Genomic DNA, 20,660 nt, shown 5'->3' with positions numbered 1-20,660 from the left:
GAGGAAATGAGGGCTGGTGTGGGGGAAGTAGTCCAGGGAATTGTACATGTCATGTTTCTAAAAGGTCAGCTACCATCACTGATACTATTAGGGTCCCTGGGCTGGAGCCCGGAGTAGAGGGTGAGCCCGGGCTCCCCCCCCCCAACTTTGCCCCCTGATTAATCACTGAGACTGGGAGACAACAGAGACTGTGCAAGGAAGGATAACTTCTTCTCACCTCCCTCGCTGGCTTATGATGAAAATGGCTCAGTAGACTGTGACCCTTGTCTCTAGAGAGAAAAGGGTTATGTGGAGGATCACAGTGAGCCTCTGAGGCTAGTGAAATCCGCCAGGAAACGTGGGACCCACGGAGGCAAGGGCAGAGCTTTGTCACAATAGTAAATGTTTCCCAGGGTATTCTCCCTCTTATCTTAGCTGTCTCAGACATTCTATCTTTTTAGTCTACTGACCTATTTACTTATCTTATTTAGCACAAACATTCTGTTTTCAGCATAATGATCTGTTTTACCTCCCTAATTCTATCCACCAAGAAATGAGCTCTCCCTTCAGGCGTTGACTACTCTTGTCAGTCCAGGCCTCAGCTACAAACAATCATATGCTTTCGGCTTACCCTTTCTCAGTTCTGTAAGGAAAAATAAATCCTGTAAGATTTAAACCAGTTAAAGATAAGCCTTTTATTGTACTAAGGGCTTATAGCTCCAACTGTGCCAATGTGAATTTTAGTAGTTTCATCATTATCTCACGTATTTTGTTTTTATTTTATAGGAATTTTTAATAAGTATTTATATTTCACTGTCAGTTTTCACAGATCTTATATATTCAGTCTTCTTTTCTATAATTATGATTTTCCAAATCAGAATTAAAATTGCTGTCCTCATTCTTCAACTTATTTATCTGATTTCACCAGCGTAAGTGGGATACAAACCACCATTTGTGTGCATAAGTCAGGCAAGTATCCCCTCTTTACTGGAAAAATCAGTTATACTCTCAAAAATGGGGAGGCAAAATCTGATGCTAGCTTAAAATTTGGTTTTAAAAATTATTTGATGAAGGGGTACCCAGAAGTGTTGGAGAGACATCAGTTAGTAAAAACTAAATTAGTTTCTTAGTCCTTACAGAATCACTTCCGTATGCTGAAAATTCAAAATAAAGAAATAAATAATCCAGAGACAGACAAGACCTAGAAAATTTCAGCCCAAGAAGCGAAAATTTGACAGTTATATGCCATTGGAAAAGGCCCTTTGAAATAAAAATGCATAAGCAACCTTAACTTCACCTGTGTCTATGTGCTCCAACTGATATGTATGGTTAGAAGTGTAGAATGACTCCACAGTTCTAATTTATATGAGCATTGTTCTCTTTACTTCACAAAGGGGGAGAAAAAACAAATGTAATCTATATTATGGTGTTAATTTATGGGTGTGATTTTTAGGTACGGTTCCCATCACACTTCAGTTCAGACCTGAAGGATCTACTAAGAAATTTACTCCAGGTAGACTTGACCAAACGATATGGAAATCTAAAGAATGGTGTAAATGACATAAAGAACCACAAGTGGTTTGCTACAACAGATTGGATTGCCATTTATCAGAGAAAGGTAAGGCACTTCCTCATCTAATTAATTAAAATTATATGTATTTCTGATTTCATTAAGCAAAGTCAAAGTTGGGTATTTTAAATTGTATTATGAATGGAAAAGTTAGCAAATTTGACACATCCAATTCAAATGTTCTGAGAAAAGCATGATATTCCTTAGGGTCCTGAGGAATGCATTAAATTACAAAGGACAGGTATACTTATCCTCAGCACCTCATGCACTTCCCTGCTCCCCTAATGTGTGGTTCACGCTCTACTCTAATTTCTTTCTTGCTCATCTTCAAAATGAGCTATTTCTTGCACCTCTAACCTTCTACTTAATCCTTAACATATAATGGCTACTGAAATTGTCCCTCCCACTAAGAAATCTTTATGTTCTTTGCCTAGTTGTTCTCAGAAGCCAGCCTGTTCTTCACCATGGAGATGCTCTGGTCTTAATCCAGGGATTTGTCTCCAGCCTTTGCTATTACACACTCAGCCTCTGCTGTCATACACCTTTCCTCTGCTGTCTTCCTCTGAGAACGGCGGATCTCGTTAATCTTGAACACACAGAAGATTTTTTTTAAATTATCCAGTATGTTTTTCTAGCACTAGTGCAGTTCCATCAGGGGTAGCAATGTTGGGATCCCTTCTAGTGGTTGGATGCAGGGCCAGATTTACACTTCACATGTCCCTAGGCACAGCACCTTCAGCATCCCTGTCCCCTCCACCTACAGCTGACCTTCATATTTTCTTTAAAAAATGAAACTTTTAACCCACTTTTCACTTTTAGGTGCCCTAGAATGCTGGTGCCCCTAGGCATGTGCCTAATTGAAAATCTGGCCCTGGTTGGCTGTCACCATTTTTACCACAGTGTTTTCTAGACTAGCTCAGGTTCTGAGCAGTCAGACAATCCTGGCAGCAAGCCTATGCTAGGGCTCCCACTGCTGGAGCTGTAGCAGAATGAGACCTTAAGAAAATTCTCATCGTAGATACAACTGCTGAGAAGGCTGGCAGAAGGGCAAGATTTGGTTCCTGACAGAGTGAGTGAAGCAGGGTGGGACTTACTGCAGGCCCTGCCTCCCAGCAGCTCCCAGAATCTGCTCCCCTCTATGACATAGTGCCACTTTTGTAGCATCACTAAGCAACTGGAAATTAGCCAGTTCCCAGATGACATACACCTAGGAAATGAACAGTTTCTTAGGTTAAACCAGTATTTTTCTGTTCTTTAAATAGGAAGTAGTAAAATTTTAAAATCTCATTGGTTTTGTTCTGAAAATTTTGAGAGCAGAAATAATTTATTTTAATTGAGACATTTGTCATAAATGAGTTTACAGTCAAGTGACACACTTCGGCGAATATTAGTATCTTATTCAAATGCTAACAGAGGTGTGAAAGTGCTGCTATAATAATAATTTTAAAAATTATTTTAAAGGCCAAACCTAAAATCTAACAATAGTTTATAAACAGTAACTGGTTGTCTGGTTACACAAATTGACAGAACTGTAGTTGTAATCACTGATGTATTAATTACTATAAGGCAGGGTACTATTAACACATCTTGCATTCTTTGTGTTAAGTGGAGACATTTTAAGAAAAGATTTAACGTTACAGAACTGTAATTATCTCTTCTCTGTGTTTTTAAATGCCCATATAAAACACAATTTATATGCAGGGGGGATTCCTCTGTGATGTGCCTCTGTGATTTTTTTTCCTATAATAATAAATATTTTAATATTTTGCTACATATGCTTAACCTCACTATCCTATTGTTGTCAAAAACTTTTTTTATCAGAAGCAAGAAATATCTAAAAGTGAATTAGTGACACACCTATTGCTACTTTATATTATCCTTTGTAAAAGATTTGGAATACTAATGAAGAATGGCTTTGAAATTATTAATTATGGGAAATAAATACTATTAGAAGGCTAACACTATAATAATACAGTGCAATATTAATATTTCAGGGTGTATTGAAACCTAGAGATCAACTGTTATGTTTGATGCCATCTTTTCACAGTGACTCTTTTCACCAGTGCTTTTTTATAGTAAAGTCACTTGCCTAAACTGGACCTACTCTGCATAATGAAAAAATAGTTCCTTAGCAACTAACATGGTATGAATAGTACAGTTGAGTTACACTTGTGCATAATACAGTCAGTTATTTAATATTTCAGATAAGATCAGATCCTCTCTTTCTCTTTATGCATGCATAGGAATTTATTAAAACCATGTCTGCTAATATGGCTTTAATTAAGGCTGAACAGTATTTCCATTACATATCCCTGTTCCCTTGTGAGCTCACCTTCAGAGATTTCCACTGGTAGGGATCTGAGAATAATATTATGAAAAATAACCCTGTATTGCAAGGACTAGTAAACATCTAGGGCTTTTCATTTGAGCTAGCAGGGGTTCCTAATACAAAATTTTTGGTGGCCTTAGATTGCGGCCACCAACTCTTGCTGGTGGCCGCTCTCGCACTTTTTTCTAAAATACTTAATTAGCTTTAAGAAAAACAAATAAATATACACATATACACGTCCAAATCATTGTAATTTATTTATTGCTAGCTAATAAGTCCATTGTAGAAAAGTGATATTAACATACAAATCACTTTTCACAGCAGACTTAATCAGCCTTGGGGACAAATTAAGCTCTGTGGGGGCTAGAGCCCGAAGCTGCGCCACCATGGCCTAGGGCCTGCCATTCTGCAGCCTGAACCTGGGACTGAAGCCCAAAGCCTGAGCCCCTCCGGCTTTGGGAAGGTGGGGAATGCAAGGTGGGGAACGCACCCCCTGCCTGCTCTTCCAGCATTGTGCTCCAGGTGTCTCCAGAAGGGGGCAGGGCCCAACCCCTGCTAGAAGCCCCAGCAGCCAACAGGGAGAGGGAGGGGCTGTTATTCACCACACAGCCCAGGGGGCTGTGGCCACAAGAATTCCAGATGTTGCAGGTGAGGTCTCACCAGTGCCTTGTATAACGGTACTAAAACCTCCTTTTCTCTACTGGAAATACCTCGCCTGATGCATCCCAAGACCGCATTAGCTTTTTTCACGGCCTTATCACCTTGGTGGCTCATAGTCATCCTATGATCAACCAATACTCCAAGGTCCTTCTCCTCCTCCGTTACTTCTAATTGATGCATCCCCAGCTTATAACTAAAATTCTTGTTATTAATCCCTAATTGTATAACCTTACACTTTTCACTATTAAATTTCGTCCTGTTACTATTACTCCAGTTTATAAGGTCATCCAAATCTTCCTGTATGATTTCCCGGTCCTTCTCTAAATTGGCAATACCTCCCAGCTTTGTTTCATCTGCAAATTTTATTAACACACTCTCACTTTTTGTGCCAAGGTCAGTAATAAAAAGATTGGTCCCAAAACTGATCCCTGAGGAACTCCACTGGTAACCTCCCTCCAGCCTGAGAGTTCACCTTTCAGTAGGACCCGCTGTAATCTCCCTGTTAACCAGTTCCTTATCCACCTTTCAATTTTCATATTGATCCCCATCTTTTCCAATTTAACATGATTTTGGTAATTAATTGAGCTTTAAATATTCATGGTAAATAGGCCCAATGGCCTGTGATGGGATGTTAGAATAGGGTGGGATCTGAGTTACTACAGAAAATTCTTTCCTGGGTATCTGGCTGGTGAATCTTGCCCATATGCTCAGGGTTTAGCTGATTGTCATATTTGGAGTCAGGAGGGAATTTTCTTCCAGGGCAGATTGGAAGAGGCCCTGGAGGTTTTTCGCCTTCCTCTGTAGCATGGGGCACAGGTCACTTGCTGGAGGATTCTCTGCTCCTTGAAGTCTTTAAACCACGATTTGAGGACTTCAATAGCTCAGACATAGGTGAGAGGTTTTTCGCAGGAGTGGGTGGGTGAGATTCTGTGGCCTGCGTTGTGCAGGAGGTCGGACTAGATGATCATAATGGTCCCTTCTGACCTTAGTATCTATGAATCTAAGAAAAGACCCTGGTGGCCACATTTGATAAACGCTGCTTAAAATCCCAGTTTTAGTCTGTTCGGTTGGTTTTTTTGTTAGGGAATAATATGGGAACAAATGGAGGGAGAATGAGGGTAATGGCAATAGGAACATATGGTTACATAGGTTCGGTATGCACTCAGGCTATTGAGCACCCACTTTTTCGTTCCTGCCTTGAGGGCAGGGATGTATGTTTGTATAAAGCCATGTGCAATGAGGCCCTGTTCTTATTTGTGATTTCTAGCTTCACAAATATTAGTGAGTAGTACTGTGGACCAGACATGCGTATGTCTACATCAAAGGTGGCAGTACAGGAAAGGAAGCTGGTTCTGCAGAGCTGCTACTTCCCTCCATCCAAATGCAGATGTGGGGCAGGAAGTTGGAGCCTTCCTATGCTGCACTGGGTATAAGCACAATAGTTTCCTCCCTCCCCAGCATAGCAGGGAGTCACTGTCTCCCTCTCAAGATATTCAAGTCAGTGCAATAACATGCCACTCCTTGCACTATGCAGATCATAATGTCATGATCTAACACTAAATAGTAGCTGATGTTTTCAGATCACAATCTCTTTAAATATTTGGCAGTCTGTCAGATTCACTGACAAATTTCAGTAGGCAGATTTGTTGTGATCCTCAGAGGTCCCTATGATTTTGGATCTACAAATAAGATTAACCATTGCAAGGTTTAAAAGCAATAAAAAATGGCAAAAACACCATTTGGCCACTAGTATGTTGCACAGGCACATTCTGTTTCTAACACATAAAATGTTCGGATAAACATCACCATACAAAATCATATAAAACAGTATCAAAGTTTACCCTTCTCCTTTAAAATATAAGGGTTTCACTATAGGAAAATGGTGATACTAAAACTGTATAGGTATTTTTTGAATTGTATGATTTCACAAACCACTTCAGCTTTACTTTCTTGGTGGTTGTGAGATACCAGAATCCCTTGATGTCAACAAAGAATCCACCATAGTGGTCACCTCTGCTGTATTCCCTTTGTATAAAGTTGTGTGGTTTATTTTTGTCCTGCATACCTTCCCTCCACTCTGAAAGCCCTCACATTGCAGTGACAGTCCTTTGGGCCAAAGAAAGTGGTTTCAGCTCCCTTTGGAACTTGTCAGCTTTGTTTTTAACATGGCCATAGGAGGATACCATGTAATATACAAGTGTGCTTCTCTTGCCACTCCACAGAGATCAGATAGAGGCCTTGGCGTTCAAGACTGGTTTACTTGATTCCCACATGGCAGCATGTTGTGCTTTTGCTAGGCCTCTGGGCTGCACTGTAATCGTAGAAATGTTGAGCTGGAAGGGACCTTAGGAGGTCAGCTAGCATCCACTGTGAGGCAGAATTAAGGAAACTTAAACTATCCTGACAGCTGTTTGTCTAACCTCTTCTTAAAAAAAATAAAATGATGGCGATTCCTCAGCCCTCCCTAAGCAATTTATTCCAGTGCTTCCTGACAGGAAGTTTTTCCTAATATCCAACCTAAACCATCTCTGCTGTAATTTAAGTCCATTGCTTCTTGTTCAATCTTCAGAGGTTAAAGAGAACAATTTTTTTCCCTCCTTATTGTAACAGCCTTTTATGTACTTGAAAACTGTTATCATGTTCCCCCCTCAGTCTTCTCTTCTCCAGACTAAACAAACACCATTTTTTTTCAGGTTTCAGAGTAGCAGCCGTGTTAGTCTGTATCCGCAAAAAGAAAAGGAGGTCTTGTAGCACCTTAGAGACTAGCAAATTTATTTGAGCATAAGCTTTCGTGAGCTACAGCTCACTTCTTCAGATGCATTCAGTGGAATCAGTCTTCCTTCATAGGTCATATTTTTTTTACCTTTAATCTTTGTTACTCTTGTCTGGACTTTCTCCAATTTGTCTGTATCTTTCCTGAAATGTGGCACCTAGAACTCGACACAATACTCCAGTTGAAGCCTAGTCAGCACAGAGTAGAGTGGAAAAATTACTTCTCGTGTCTTACTTAAACCAGTCCTACTAATACATCTCAGAATGATGTTCGTTTTTTTGTTTGTTTGTTTTTTGTTTGTTATTTTGGCAACAGTGATTATGACTCCCAGATGCTTTTCTGCAGTATCCTTGCCTCAGCAGTCATTTCCCATTTTGTATGTGTTCCTTCCTAAGTGGAGTACTTTGAATTTGTCCTTACTGAATTTCATTCTGTTTACTTCAGACCATTTCTCCAAGTTGTCCAGATCATTTTGAATTTTAATCCTATCCTTGAAAGCACTTGGAACCCCTCCCAGCTTGGTTTTGTCCACAAACTTTATAAGTGTACATGCTATGCCATTCTCGAAATCATTAATGAAAATATTGAACAGAAATGGACCCAGAACTGATACCTGCAGGACCTCACTCGATATGCCCTTCCAGCTTGACTGTGAATCACTGATAACTACTCTCTGGGAACAGTTTTCCAACCAGTTATGACCCACTTTATAGTGGCTCCATCTAGGTTGTATTTCCTTAGTTTGTTTAGGAGAAGGTCTTGTGAGACAGTATCAAAAGCCTTACTAAAGTCAAGATATACCACATCTCTTCCTCTTAGACTTGCTTCTCATGAGATCTTACCTACCAACTCCCTGAATTTGCTAAGGTCTGTCTTCTTGAAATCCGTTATCCTTTTTGTGCTGTTTTCCCTCCTACCATTCCTTAGAATCATAAACTCAGTCATTTCATGATCACTGAAAGTGCCAAAGTACCTTCCATTTTCAAATTCTCAACTAGTTCCTCCCTATTTATCAAAATCAAATCTAGAACAGCCTCTCCCCTAGTAGCTTTCTCCACCTTCTGACATAAAAAAATTGTCTCCAATACATTCCAAGAATTTATTGGATAATCTGTGCCCTGCTGTGTTGTTTTCTCAACAGATGTTTGATTAGTTGAAGTCCGCCAGTGCTCAACTATCTTTATAGTTAAATTTTTTTCCTAATACCTAATGTGATTCTCCCTTGTTGCAAATTAAGATGATTACTTTTTGTCATACCCTCAATGGATTGGGAGAACAGTTGATCACTGTCCTCTTTATAACAACCTTTACCTATTTGAAGACTGTTATCATGCCCTCCCTCAATCTGTTCCCGAGACCAAACATGCTCAGTTCTTTCAAACTTTCCTCATAAATCATATTTTCTAACCTCAAATATCTGTCTTTCTAATATTCATCTTTAATACTCTTTGTTCACAAGAGGCAGTAATATGTCTTTTGGAGCATCTGCAGAAAGTAGCTGATTATTGAACTTACACGGATGAGGTGAATCTGCTCATTCATTTCAATTTTACTCTTAGAATTAACTGTAGGGAAAATTATAGTGGAGTTTCTGACCTCATTTATATTGAATAGTGTGAATAATACCTTTGGAAGGAATAGAAACAACCTTGGGGTTTGTTTTTTTTTAAAACAGTGTAGTCTGACCTATCTAACTTGTTAAACCCAACCAATTACTTAATCCAATCACAGGAGTCAGCCTTTTGAGGCATGCTAAAGCTAAACTGCTGTGGGTGTGTCATGGAGATGACATAATTGTTCTCCTCATAGAAATAACTATAGTGAAGGAGTTCCCTGGATTTTTTTTAAAAATCTTTCAGTAGCCATATAATTTTGTCCCAATTCTAGGTCTGGTTGGATGGGCTCTTGCTTCTCATTTAAACAGACTTTTTTTCATTTTAGGGAGATCTCTGAGTAATGTGGAACAATTGTCATGAGGGGTCCTGAAAGTTATATTTGAGCAACATGTATGTGAAGCTGCGGGGGAGATAGTCAAAAGATTTGGATTTTCATCCGGTATATATGCTGATGATTCACAATAGCCCCTTCCATTATACTCAGTGCCAACTCTCTCCTTTCCTAATGCCTGGCTGAGATAGGGGCATGAATGAGAGCAAACTAGTTGATGTTCAATGCAGGCAAGGTGCCCGTAAGTAAGAAGTGTCAGGGAGCTTCAGCTGAAATGATGTGTGCTCCTGTTATTGGGTATTGCCCAGTCTTTTGGAAGGATTTTTTTTTAATCTGGGAGGTTTGGATCCCAAATTGTCCCAGGATTTCTAGGTAGTGCTGCTAGCCAGGAGTCCATTTTTACGTCTCTTCAACCATTGTGATAGATTCTCTTGCATGCAGCCTTCACTGCATTATCTCTACCTTTATCATCTCCAGGAAGCAGGATATTCTCAACAGGAAATTCATTTTCCCCTGTTGTCTGTTGGAATCTGAGTTTTTTGACCTTCCACGTGCAGCATAAGAAATAGCTGTATTTGCTTAGGCTTTTGTCTGAGATGGTGACTGAGAATCATAGAATCATAGAATATCAGGGTTGGAAGGGACCTCAGGAGGTCATCTAGTCCAACTCCCTGCTCAAAGCAGGACCAATCCCCAATTTTTGCCCCAGATCCCTAAATGGCCCCCTCAAGGACTGAACTCACAACCCTGAGTTTAGCAGGCCAACGCTCAAACCACCGAGCTATCCCTCCCCCACAAAGGTGGTAATCTTTCTCTGGACGAAAGTCATTTTTGTTGGACATTTGTCAGTAAGTGATATGATTTTAAATTTCTGTGTATACATCTAGACACTACTCGATATGTTCATTTTAGAAAGCCCTAAGTAAATGTGATAATGGATGATATTGGGTAAAGTTATTCTGATTAAGCTTTCTCACTTGCCAGTGATAAAGAAGTGCTGGTGGAGGATCAAGGGTTTTTTTTTTATGCTTGTTACCATATCAGTAAATCTAAAAGGTAGATTTTTACTTGTCTGCTCTTTTAACTGACATCTTACGTGATTTTTCTCTCAAATATAGGTAGAAGCTCCTTTTATACCAAAGTGCAGAGGACCTGGAGATACCAGCAACTTTGATGACTATGAAGAAGAAGATATTCGTGTGTCTCTAACAGAGAAATGTGCAAAAGAATTTGCTGATTTTTAGTATGTGTAAGAGGACAAGATGACATCAGGACTTACATTGGGATCTTTGCACTCTATTAACTGATGAGGTGAAGCTGAGACAGTCATATGTCAAAACAGTTACCTAGTTACTTCATTCCACAAAGCTGACTGAGGTCTTTATTGCCATCTTCCATGTGTGCAGTTTGCACCAACCCTTATAACTAGGCACAATTAAGCAAGCACTGTTTTGCTGTATCACAGAATACTAGACCACTTTCCTACTTATCTTTGGTTTCTGTCGTTTCATTTGTTTCTGTGTAATGTTCGGTTCCCCCTTTTAAAATGAAGTAGTTTTACCCAAGAATGCTCCATTTTATTTTGAATAATGTATTTGTGCGAGTGAAATGGAAGGTGTTGCGGCTACTGTGATTTAGACTGAAGTGGAAGATAAGTGTTGCTTCTAGTCTGTGCCAGCCAATACTTCTTGTCTGTCTTGTATCTGAGACTACAGTTGATTATATATATATATATTTTTGGTAGCTCAGACTAAATCTAGCCAACATTTTTAGCATTTTTGAAGGTAGTATTTATCGCCACATAAGTCTATGCTAAATTAACTTAAAAACATTACTTCCTGGAGCCTGACCAAAATTAACATAAATTGGACAGCTTAAGTAGGGGACAGTAGCTAGACCCCGTGCCTTGGTTTTCTACATACCTGCAGTTCTCTTCACTGCCTCCTTCCTTTGTATTCCTCACCTGGGCAGTAGGTAAATATGCCATAACCTGTCTGTGCCATGGGAAACACGCAATCTCATTGAGTAGGAACAGCTGTACCGGGTCTGAACTTCAGACCATATTTAACCAAGTAAATTGCCAGCATTTCAGTCTGTAGGTATTAAATGGGTTTTTAACACCATAAACCCTAAACTCTTAAAAGAAGTTTTGGTCAGTATTGTAACAGAATATGACTAACTAAAAAAAGTCAATGTTGTGTCTCCGAAAGTATTCCTTGTTTAATACCCTTTTTTAACTTAAGGCGTTGGTTTGAAAAACAAAATAAAAAAGTGCTCTGTCATTAGCTATGAGGAAACAAGGGGGTTTAGCAAATGCAAAGTAATATGAATGCATTGCTAGATGAATATGGTGTTGTTGTTTTTTTGTTAGCTGTTAAAATAAAAGAGGTTATCGCCAAGTTTTTATTCTGGTATACTATATTAGTAAACTGGGGATGGAGAACTGTTATGATCATTTGATTTTTAATTACAGTGCTTCATTCATGTGTAAAAGAGACATAGTTTAAAAACTGCCACAGTTGTTTTCTTAGTTACGTTGCGTCTTCATTTCTAACCTAGTTCCTTTCAATGAAACAGAATGTATGATCACACAGATGTAAGAATTTGGGCTTGTATACTCTCACCAACTGACTTAAGATACTGCTGCCATGTACTAGCTTTTGGCACTTTTACACATTTATTTCAGTGTTTATTAATAATCAGTGGCTCAGCACATTATTTTTTGCTTTTAAACTTATCCATACTATTTTTATTTGTGCACTTGATTCTGGATATCTCAGTGACCTGTCTTTAAAACAGCACATCTAAACAGTTTAAAATAAACTAGGCTCATATTTTATGATCAATTTACATGCATACAAGAATGACTCGTTTTTATTAAAACTGATCTATATTGATACATAGCTATTGTATTTGTTTGAATGTCAGTGCAGATGAACCATTGACATTACATCCTTTTCATCTGTATGACACTCCTTTAAGAAAAGCCTTTGTAGACATTTTACAAACCAGTATGAGCTGTAACATCCAACATTCTGTATGTCTTTAGGTTGTCAAGCATTTTTGCACAACATCATTAGGAGGTTGACACTGATTGCAGCCTTTGTCCACCCATATTTACATACGTACAAGAAAAGTATAAAATACTTTGCTGTAGCAAATTTTATGTAATAAAAATATATCATCACATTAATAAATTAAAGAAAAACTCTTTGTATAAAAAAATGTTAAAATCTTTTGTATTTCATTTAGACTGAGGACATGCTGTTGTATGCTAGCTGTATGCGATAAATTCTACAGTAACTTTGTTGTCGTTTATGAACTTTAAAAGATTTTAATAAATGCTGGAGATCACAGTTTGATTGTTTATTATTTTAATTTTCAGTCATTTATAATCTAATATGGTTACGAGATTTTCTATTTTGTAAAATACAGTGATCATTCACCCTGGGTGTACAGTAAAACAGAGGAGTCTAGGGTATTGATTCTAACATGTCTATTTGATATCCAGATTAAACTCTAGATGGGCATAAATTGAAGCGGCCTCTTAATAATTTCCATGATGATATGCTATTTCTTAATTGTATCAACAAGCAGTTAACTATGGGAAGTAAAATAAATTTCCAACACGGCATAATAGACTTCAGTAAGGAAATGAGATTTTATTTGGGGTTAAGAGAAGGAGCATAGTTTCCATGGCATTAGTGAGTACATTTGACAATGTGAATATTATGCAATCCTCTCATTTAAACACAGTCATAAAAATATAACCACAAGAATGTCATGATACTTGTGTTTAATTTCAAAAATCCTTTTTACCATTTGAAAAATTGTATATCTAAAAATAAAGGCTTGTTAATTTTACACAATTGAGGAATTAAGTGTTGAACTATATAGTATATTTTAACTGTACTCTAGTTATATGCAATTTCATTTCCAACATAAAGGATTGTATCTCATTAAGTAAATCGCTTCTTTATTCTCGTCAGTGGCATTAAAACCCTTATTTTTAAATCCCTAGTGTTGAAAATATTTTACTTTTTTTGCAAATAATTAGATGTTTAAGTACTGCAATAGTGTGAAATATAGTAAAAATTTACTAGAATGTTGTATATTAATTGTTTGTTTAATTGTACCACATCACATACATGGTTTCTTAAAATTGAATTTACTAATAACTGGGAAAGACTCTGAGTAATGTACTGAACATACTAGGTTGGGCCTATTAAATTCCACGCTAAAGTTGGGTGTTTTGAAGAGGATGGTACTGGCTGAAGGCACTGCCAGAAGGCAATGAGAGTTGGATTTTTTTAAAACAAAGAGAGAGCAAGCTGGTCATCAAATGCAAATAATTTTCCATATTTATCATCTCACATTTATTCCTTATTTCTTTTTATTTAAAATAATTCTCTTATGAAATAATCTCTGCGGATTCTTGTTGTACAGACTGTGTGCTTTATAAGCCATGAAACTATTGATAAAAGTAAAAACTGGTATAATTTATCCTCAGGGCATTCTGCAGTTCATGTTTTAAAAGACACTGCTGTCTGTCTGTACCTCGGCTTCTCTTTTCACATTGTTGTGGTCACAGAACTTGAAAAAGTTTATTTTATGCTGCTATAGGCCTATTGACTTTGGTTTTGTGTTTTAGTTTCCTAGTATAAACACCATATTACAGTTTAAAGATTTTTGTTTGTGCTTTCTTAGACAAATTTGTTGCAGTCTTCTAGATCACGTGTCTTATGCTTCTTCTGCACTGCATTGAATGAACACAGCCTGTCAAGCAGCAGATAAGATGTCATCCTAATCTGGAAATGACTCCTATAATTTTTCACCATTTAGGAAGGGACTGTTTGCCATCAAACTTTGGACAGTCACTTTTTACTGCTGGGTTCCAAAGATTATAGAATGAGGCTATGCTTTTCAGTTGCCAAACTGAATTCCCCTTTCTTATGTCTTATTAAGGAAAATCATCTTCCATAAGAAACTGCTAAAGGGTTTACAGATAGGATATATAGAGCTGGTCTGGCAGGGATAATACAGAAGTTCCCTTACTTGGACAGCTGGCTCAGTTGGGTCAAGATGTGATCTAGTTTCTCAAGATAACTTTTCTCTGTGTAGCTTTTTGAGGTTGAGGGTGAATGAGTAAAAATCTGTGTTGAATCTGAGAGTTACTGTGCTAACATTTACAGGGGTTTCTGCAGATTCCAGAAGGGCTTGTCTGCTTCAAAGAAATTTCTAGATCTATAAAGGGCAATCATCCTTGCATCATCGGGACTCTGCACTCCAATCAAATTCTGCGTAAGGGTGCTAGACCTGATGGCTACTTACACTTTCCTGTGAAGTCATGTAAATGATAACATGAATCTATTTCAGTGTTGGTACAATTCCCTTTTAAACATTGGTGACTCACAGTCTGGACACGGTTCTATGATCTGAGGAGGTCAAGACATCACTCCTGAGGTGGACCAGTACAAAACCCTTTCTTTTTGGATTGTAGAGGTAACATGTTTATGGTACTCATTTGAGTCAGTTTGTGACCCATGAAATGTGTAAGCAGAAAGAGACTCAGTTACTTCCACACTCAGTTACTTCTACACACAAGCAGCCTGTTAGAGATTTTGGTTGTAAGGTTTGTCCTAAAAGCATTCCTCCTTGTAGTCAGAGGCAAGATGGTGCAGATTGCCCCTGTGTTATCTGTGAAAATCTAGTATGTGATTTGCCAAGTTTGGCCTCTATCTCCCCTGTTGTATCAACAAGTAGCCTGACTGAGAGTGGTGCATCAGAACAATGACTCCTTTGGCTTTGTGTGTGGCAGAAGTGAAGAACACTTGACCCAATAGTACAAGGTGAGTCGGTGCAGACCAACTAGAATGGTTTCTCAAGGACAATGACATCTTCAATCTTTGTCAAACGGAAACATCCAGCTGTTGTTCTGTTTGCAAAAAATCTAAACACACAAGTCCTGAGGTCTATTCATGAGTACGCTGGAGTCCAAACTCCGTCACAGATGCTTTTCTTCTTCACTGGGAGATACAGTTATAGTTATGTCTCCATTTCCTTTGCTTCCAAGGTCCTGTAGAAGATTTGACAAGGCACAGCTTGAGATACATTTGAGCGACCAAAGGGAAGCTGAACATTCAACTCAGTAGTGTTTGTGTGTCTAATGTGATAGCTTTTGAAGACCACATCTGATCAATTCCAAAGTTTCCGGGAACATTTTAGGCATCACTGGAAAGAACCCTAATGATTTTGGTGACAGTCAGAAAACCAGAACACCAGAAATGCCTGATTTCCACACAGTGCCATTTGAATCTGCAGGCAGAGGAGCATTCTGACATCACAAGGTCTGCTGAGAAGGTGGTCTACTGGGAAGAGATGGGATCCAGCTGACCAAGAAGGGGAAGAGTATCTTTGTGTACAAACTCACCAACCTAGTGAGGAGGGCTTTAAGCTGTGTTCAAAGGGGGCATATGACAAAAGCCCACAAGTAGGTATTTTAAAAAAAGGTTACCTTAACAGAGGGCTAGATGTTGGGAGGACGGGGCATGGAAAATTACAATGGGTCATAGTAGCAACAAGAGGGAAATCAGTGGGGGAATCTCTGTTCATAGAGATGTCTATATGCAAATGCAACAAGTACGGGGAATAAACAGGAACAACTGGAAGTATTAGTACATAAGCTAAATTATAACTTAATTGGTAACACAGAGATTTGGTGGGACAAATCTTGTTACTGAAATATTGATATAACCAGGAATAACTTGTTCAGGGAAGGACAGGAAACGGGGAGGGGGAAAGGAAGGTGTTGCATTATACACCAAGAATATATGCACTTGTTCTGAGATCCAGAAGGAGAGGAAGAGAAGTTGAAAGTCTCTAAGAAAGGATGAAGGGGCAGGGGTGAGGGGAAGAGACTGTAATGCTGCCAGTAATATTGACTATATCCTTATTTGAAGTATTCTCAACTTCTCACGTTGATTTATTTTTTTTAATTCTCTAGGCTTCCTTTCACCCAAATCTAAAATGTGTTTGTGAAATTGACAAGCTATTTTTATTTTATGTTCATCTTTGCCGCTGCTAACAGTTTTGAGATTTTTAACTCTGTCAGCTTTGTATTCCACTGATATAGCTAGATTGGCTTCAGCCCCTCGTAGCACAGGGCTGCCATATAGTTATTAACTACTAGCGTTGGTTGGAAAATAGGATTTCTCCACAGAAAACTTTGACTTTCCTTTTTAAAAAAGAGGAAGTGAGAAAAGAAAACTGCCAAAGGCTAATATTTTTGGAAACTGCTGAAACTGGAAATCTTTTGGCCCCACACTGTTGGGGGTTGTTTTTTTGTCCAATTTTCAGCTAAAAAAATATTGGTTTTCCAGTAAGAAAAAATCAAACCTTTTCAAGGAAAGCAGAAACTTTCAGTGCATGTTTTCATTTTGTCAAAAATCCAATTTTTCATTTAAAAAATTTAGTAAATTTTGACCAGTCCTATTACTGACCTCTAACTGTTGTTTCTCAACTATGTCATTTACTGCACTTTTATTGGATGAAGAGTTCTTATTTCTGTAATAGCTCTACAGTTATTTCAGAACCATACAGTGCAGATGACAGAGGATATTGTTAGCCAATTGGGGAACAGGGATTTGCATATTCACTGTCTGGTTATTTCTCAGGTTTATGGTGATTTGTGCAATTAAGACACAATTTGTTTCTCTGTGCTCTTCTCATAATTGATCTGCTAATAATAATAATAAATAAATCTGATTTTCCCACTTTAATAAATGGCAAGGGAATTCTTAGCAGTGAATTGATTCATGTCTTTTTATTACTCCAACTATTTTATACAGAAAAACATGGTTGTTGCAACCTCCAGGCCCTGGCAAATGTAATATTATACAGTAAATGGGGCATACTATGGAAATTAAGTTCCAAAATACTTTAGCATACAATCAAAACAAAAACCATACTTCTATTTCTGCTTAGCTTCTCTGTAACAAGATGATACAATTTAAATAAACAGAATTGGCCAGTAGATGGCATATTCAGTAAGACCTGGATCAGGACAAACAGGAAAAGTTCACATATTAACTTCTTCTGAGTTTGTGTGAACAAACAAGCCTATGTAAAATGCTTGTTGAAGAATTGTAGGGAACAGAATATGCCTCCTTGGACATGTATGTCAGATAACATACTACACAAGGCATTAATAATAAATGCTTAGTGCTTACGTACTAATAGCTTCAAAATATTTTGTAAATATTAACTTATCCTCACAACACTCAGAAGCAGATGGACATTTTCCTTGTAGGGCAACTGTGTTAGAAAAGTTAATGACCTCACTAGAATGCTGGAATTCCTGGGTCCTAGCCTTGGACTCAACCTTCCAATTCACGCCAATGTATTTATTCAAAGTCTCTGTGATTGCAGTGTGCCTTTGTAATTATCTGCATCATTATAAAACATGTTATAGGTAACAAATCAGGCCAGCCTCTTCTGGTTATCAGTGCCATAGAATACACATTTCTAAGGTGATATTTTATTAATAAAGTATAATTGTATCTAACAGATTTTATAGCAATATTTGTGTTTAAACTGCAATCATGCATTCTTATACCAATAACCATCTTTAAAAAGGAAGTGTTTGAGTCCAGTTTGGACAAAACAGCTCTTTATATTTCATTGCATCAATTGTAATAAAGCTGGATATTCCCCAATTGGTAAATCTTCTTGGAATAAGTGGCCCAGCCCAGCTTTCTTTTACTTGAGCAGCATGTGATCCCATTGCTGTATTACATGCATGTCACAGCTCAGGAGCTGACTGGCATTTGACAGGCATACTTGTATTTATTCTTCAGCATTCTCCCCAAGACAAGTAATAAACTTGCCATGAATAGATAATCTGAAAGAAAAAAGATGAAAATCTCAGTACTACGCTGTCCTCAGTTCAAACGTCTCTGTACCAAGCAGCCAGTGCAGAGGATGAAAAGGCAATATTCAGAAGGCCTCAGTGCCATGGTCCTGGTTTTATTTTATGTATACAGAATTACAGTAATACCCAGAGACCACAATCGCAATTGGGCCTCCATTGTGGTAGGCATGTTCTGAATGCGTAAGACTGGTCCCTGCTAACACTCTGTGTTCTCAGCGTGTTGTTAATTTTGAGGGGATCCTGTGTCCTGAATGTTAATTGAGGAGGAGCTTGGATTAAACCCCAAATAACATTGCTGCTGCTGTTCAGTAAGCATCTGTGGGATGGGAAGCAAACTAAGTTATAAAACAGCAGGAAAGAGATGTCTGGCTTGAACTCCAAAAGCAGCACTTACGTTTTATTGATTTATAGTGATGTATTACAAAAAGGTGCTACTCTGGGCACCTTTATTTAAAATAATGCAACAAAGGGTTGCTTGGTTCTGGAGGCTGAGAGAAGGGGAAGGATAGAGTAACAGAAAAGACCTGCAAAACTAACCCCACAACCACCAATATTCGTATGTCTCTTATTTTGACTTGGTCAGGCTCTGACCCTTAAAACAAAACTTTAAAGCCCAAATTTTCAAATACAAGAGCCTAAAATTAGGCTCTAAATACACATTTAAGAACTTAGTAAGTGGCCAGATATTCAAGTGTTCAGCTCCCACTGAGTTAAAAATCTGGCTACTTGGACCTTAGTCCAAGGCCCAGTGAAACGAGTGGGAATCTTCCAGTTGGTTTCATTATATTTTTGGATCATGCCTTTATTTAAGAGACCAAATGTGGACTTAGGCACCAAACATTAGGTTCCTGCATTGAAAAGGTTAGCCTAGATACTTCATATATTTCTTTGGTCTTTCATAAAATACATTCTAGACCCCACATCCCTTCTATCTTGGACATATTTTCATTTTAAAGGTATTTTGCTTGCCAGGTGGTCTTGCCTTACCCTTTGTTCTGAAACTTATTGCATTTTGTATGCTTTGTGTTTCCCACATCTGTACTTAACTTTACAGTCAAATAGGTGTGATAGGAGAGAATCAACATACCTTGTGCCTTTGTTGTAGAGTCTGGGGGTGATGCTGGACACCAAACGATATGAAATCTTTCAGTATAAGAATGAATGAGAAACTTATGGAGAAAGTGTTTGCAAACTGGCTGAGTAAAAAAAGTCCTATAAACATCTGAATGTTGATCAAACAGATTTATCTGTATTTGGCCATTTAATTATTCGGATAATAATTACAGGCAAAAAGCATAAATCAATTTTCATCTAAATGCTAAAAGACCCAAAGCAATTGGAGGGGAGAAAATTAAGGAATAGTAACTGAAGAGGGGGCTCAAAATTATCCATTTTAATTTTTTCACATCAGTATTGCACAAATGTATATTTTAAAAGGTAAGTTATAGAAAAAATAATAAAATGCTTGGCTTTTGAATATCATTTCTGGTTAAGATAATTGCCTATTACGTTTTGGTGTTTGTTCTTTTTTTTTAAGAAGGGGCTGATGAGAGAAGACGGGAAAATAGGTTAAATTTCTAACACATAACAAACATTTCTGTCATAGCAGCTAATGAACATCTAGAAGTTCTTCTCTGAGTGACTGCATGTATCCATTCCACTGTAGGGTTTGTGTGCTCCAGTGCACAGCTGGCCGAGCAGTACCCATCTTGGTGGCCTGAGCACCTCTACTGTCTCACACATCTCACACAGGCATAAAGAGCTGAACCTCCCTAGACCCCCCTCAGTTCCTTCCTACTGCCAGTGACAGTTGTTGGAGTTCTCTGTCCTTGCTTCTGCAAGTCTTTCTCAATATATAGAACCCAGGTATAGTTAGCCGTCTGTTTGTTAGTAATATCTATAGATAGAGAGAGAGAGGTGGCTTTTGTTGTTTACGTGGGTTCCCGGTACTCAGTTTGGGGTATTGATCCCGGTACAAGAGGTATGCCATGCTCTCTGGGTTTCAAGCCCTGCCACTCTTGCGCCAAGGCTATGCTGAATAGGGACCCTCACCCCAGCTGCCTGAAGTGGTTGGGGGAAGCTCATGTGAGCAACGAGTGCAGCATTTATATAGGGCTTTAAACCCTGTATGGAAAAAGACCGAGCAACCAGATTAAAATATCTGATCATGGAATTGGCACTACACCCTCCATCTGAGTCCTCTGTATTGGTCTGAGCACTAAGCACTTCGGTGTGTCCGTCAGTAGCATGCTACTGGTGCTGAACAGCAGATCAGGTCCCCAGGACCAAAGAGGCAGCCTTGGAAATCAGGTCATCAATGGAATTTGAAGAGGATGAGCTCTGATAAAAATGTTCAAAGAGGAAGCACTCCCCAGAGCATACTTCTACACAGAGGCGTTTGCTGTCTCAAGAGCCCAATGCGAGCCTGTCGAGACCAGTTCCCAAAGCACCTTCCCTGGCATCTCCTTGTGCC

General features: G+C 38.5%; 1 protein-coding gene across 3 annotated transcripts in view; it reads left to right on the top strand.

Moving 5' to 3' along the window:
- Window positions 1-12,614, top strand: part of PRKACB (protein kinase cAMP-activated catalytic subunit beta) — a 116,780-nt gene extending 104,166 nt beyond the window's left edge. For all 3 annotated transcript variants that reach the window (XM_073357219.1, XM_073357220.1, XM_073357218.1), the window contains exons 9-10: window positions 1,433-1,597; window positions 10,377-12,614. In XM_073357219.1, the coding sequence (XP_073213320.1) occupies window positions 1,433-1,597; window positions 10,377-10,502 (291 nt within the window). In that variant the 3' untranslated portion in view covers window positions 10,503-12,614. The remainder of the gene's footprint in view (window positions 1-1,432; window positions 1,598-10,376) is intronic.
- Window positions 12,615-20,660: the final 8,046 nt, after the last annotated feature.

This window comes from Lepidochelys kempii, chromosome 8, assembly GCF_965140265.1.
Source record: "Lepidochelys kempii isolate rLepKem1 chromosome 8, rLepKem1.hap2, whole genome shotgun sequence".
NCBI classification, from domain to species: domain Eukaryota; kingdom Metazoa; phylum Chordata; order Testudines; family Cheloniidae; genus Lepidochelys; species Lepidochelys kempii.
Note: the sequence above shows the minus strand (reverse complement) of the source record. Positions and strands in the feature narration are given on the sequence as shown.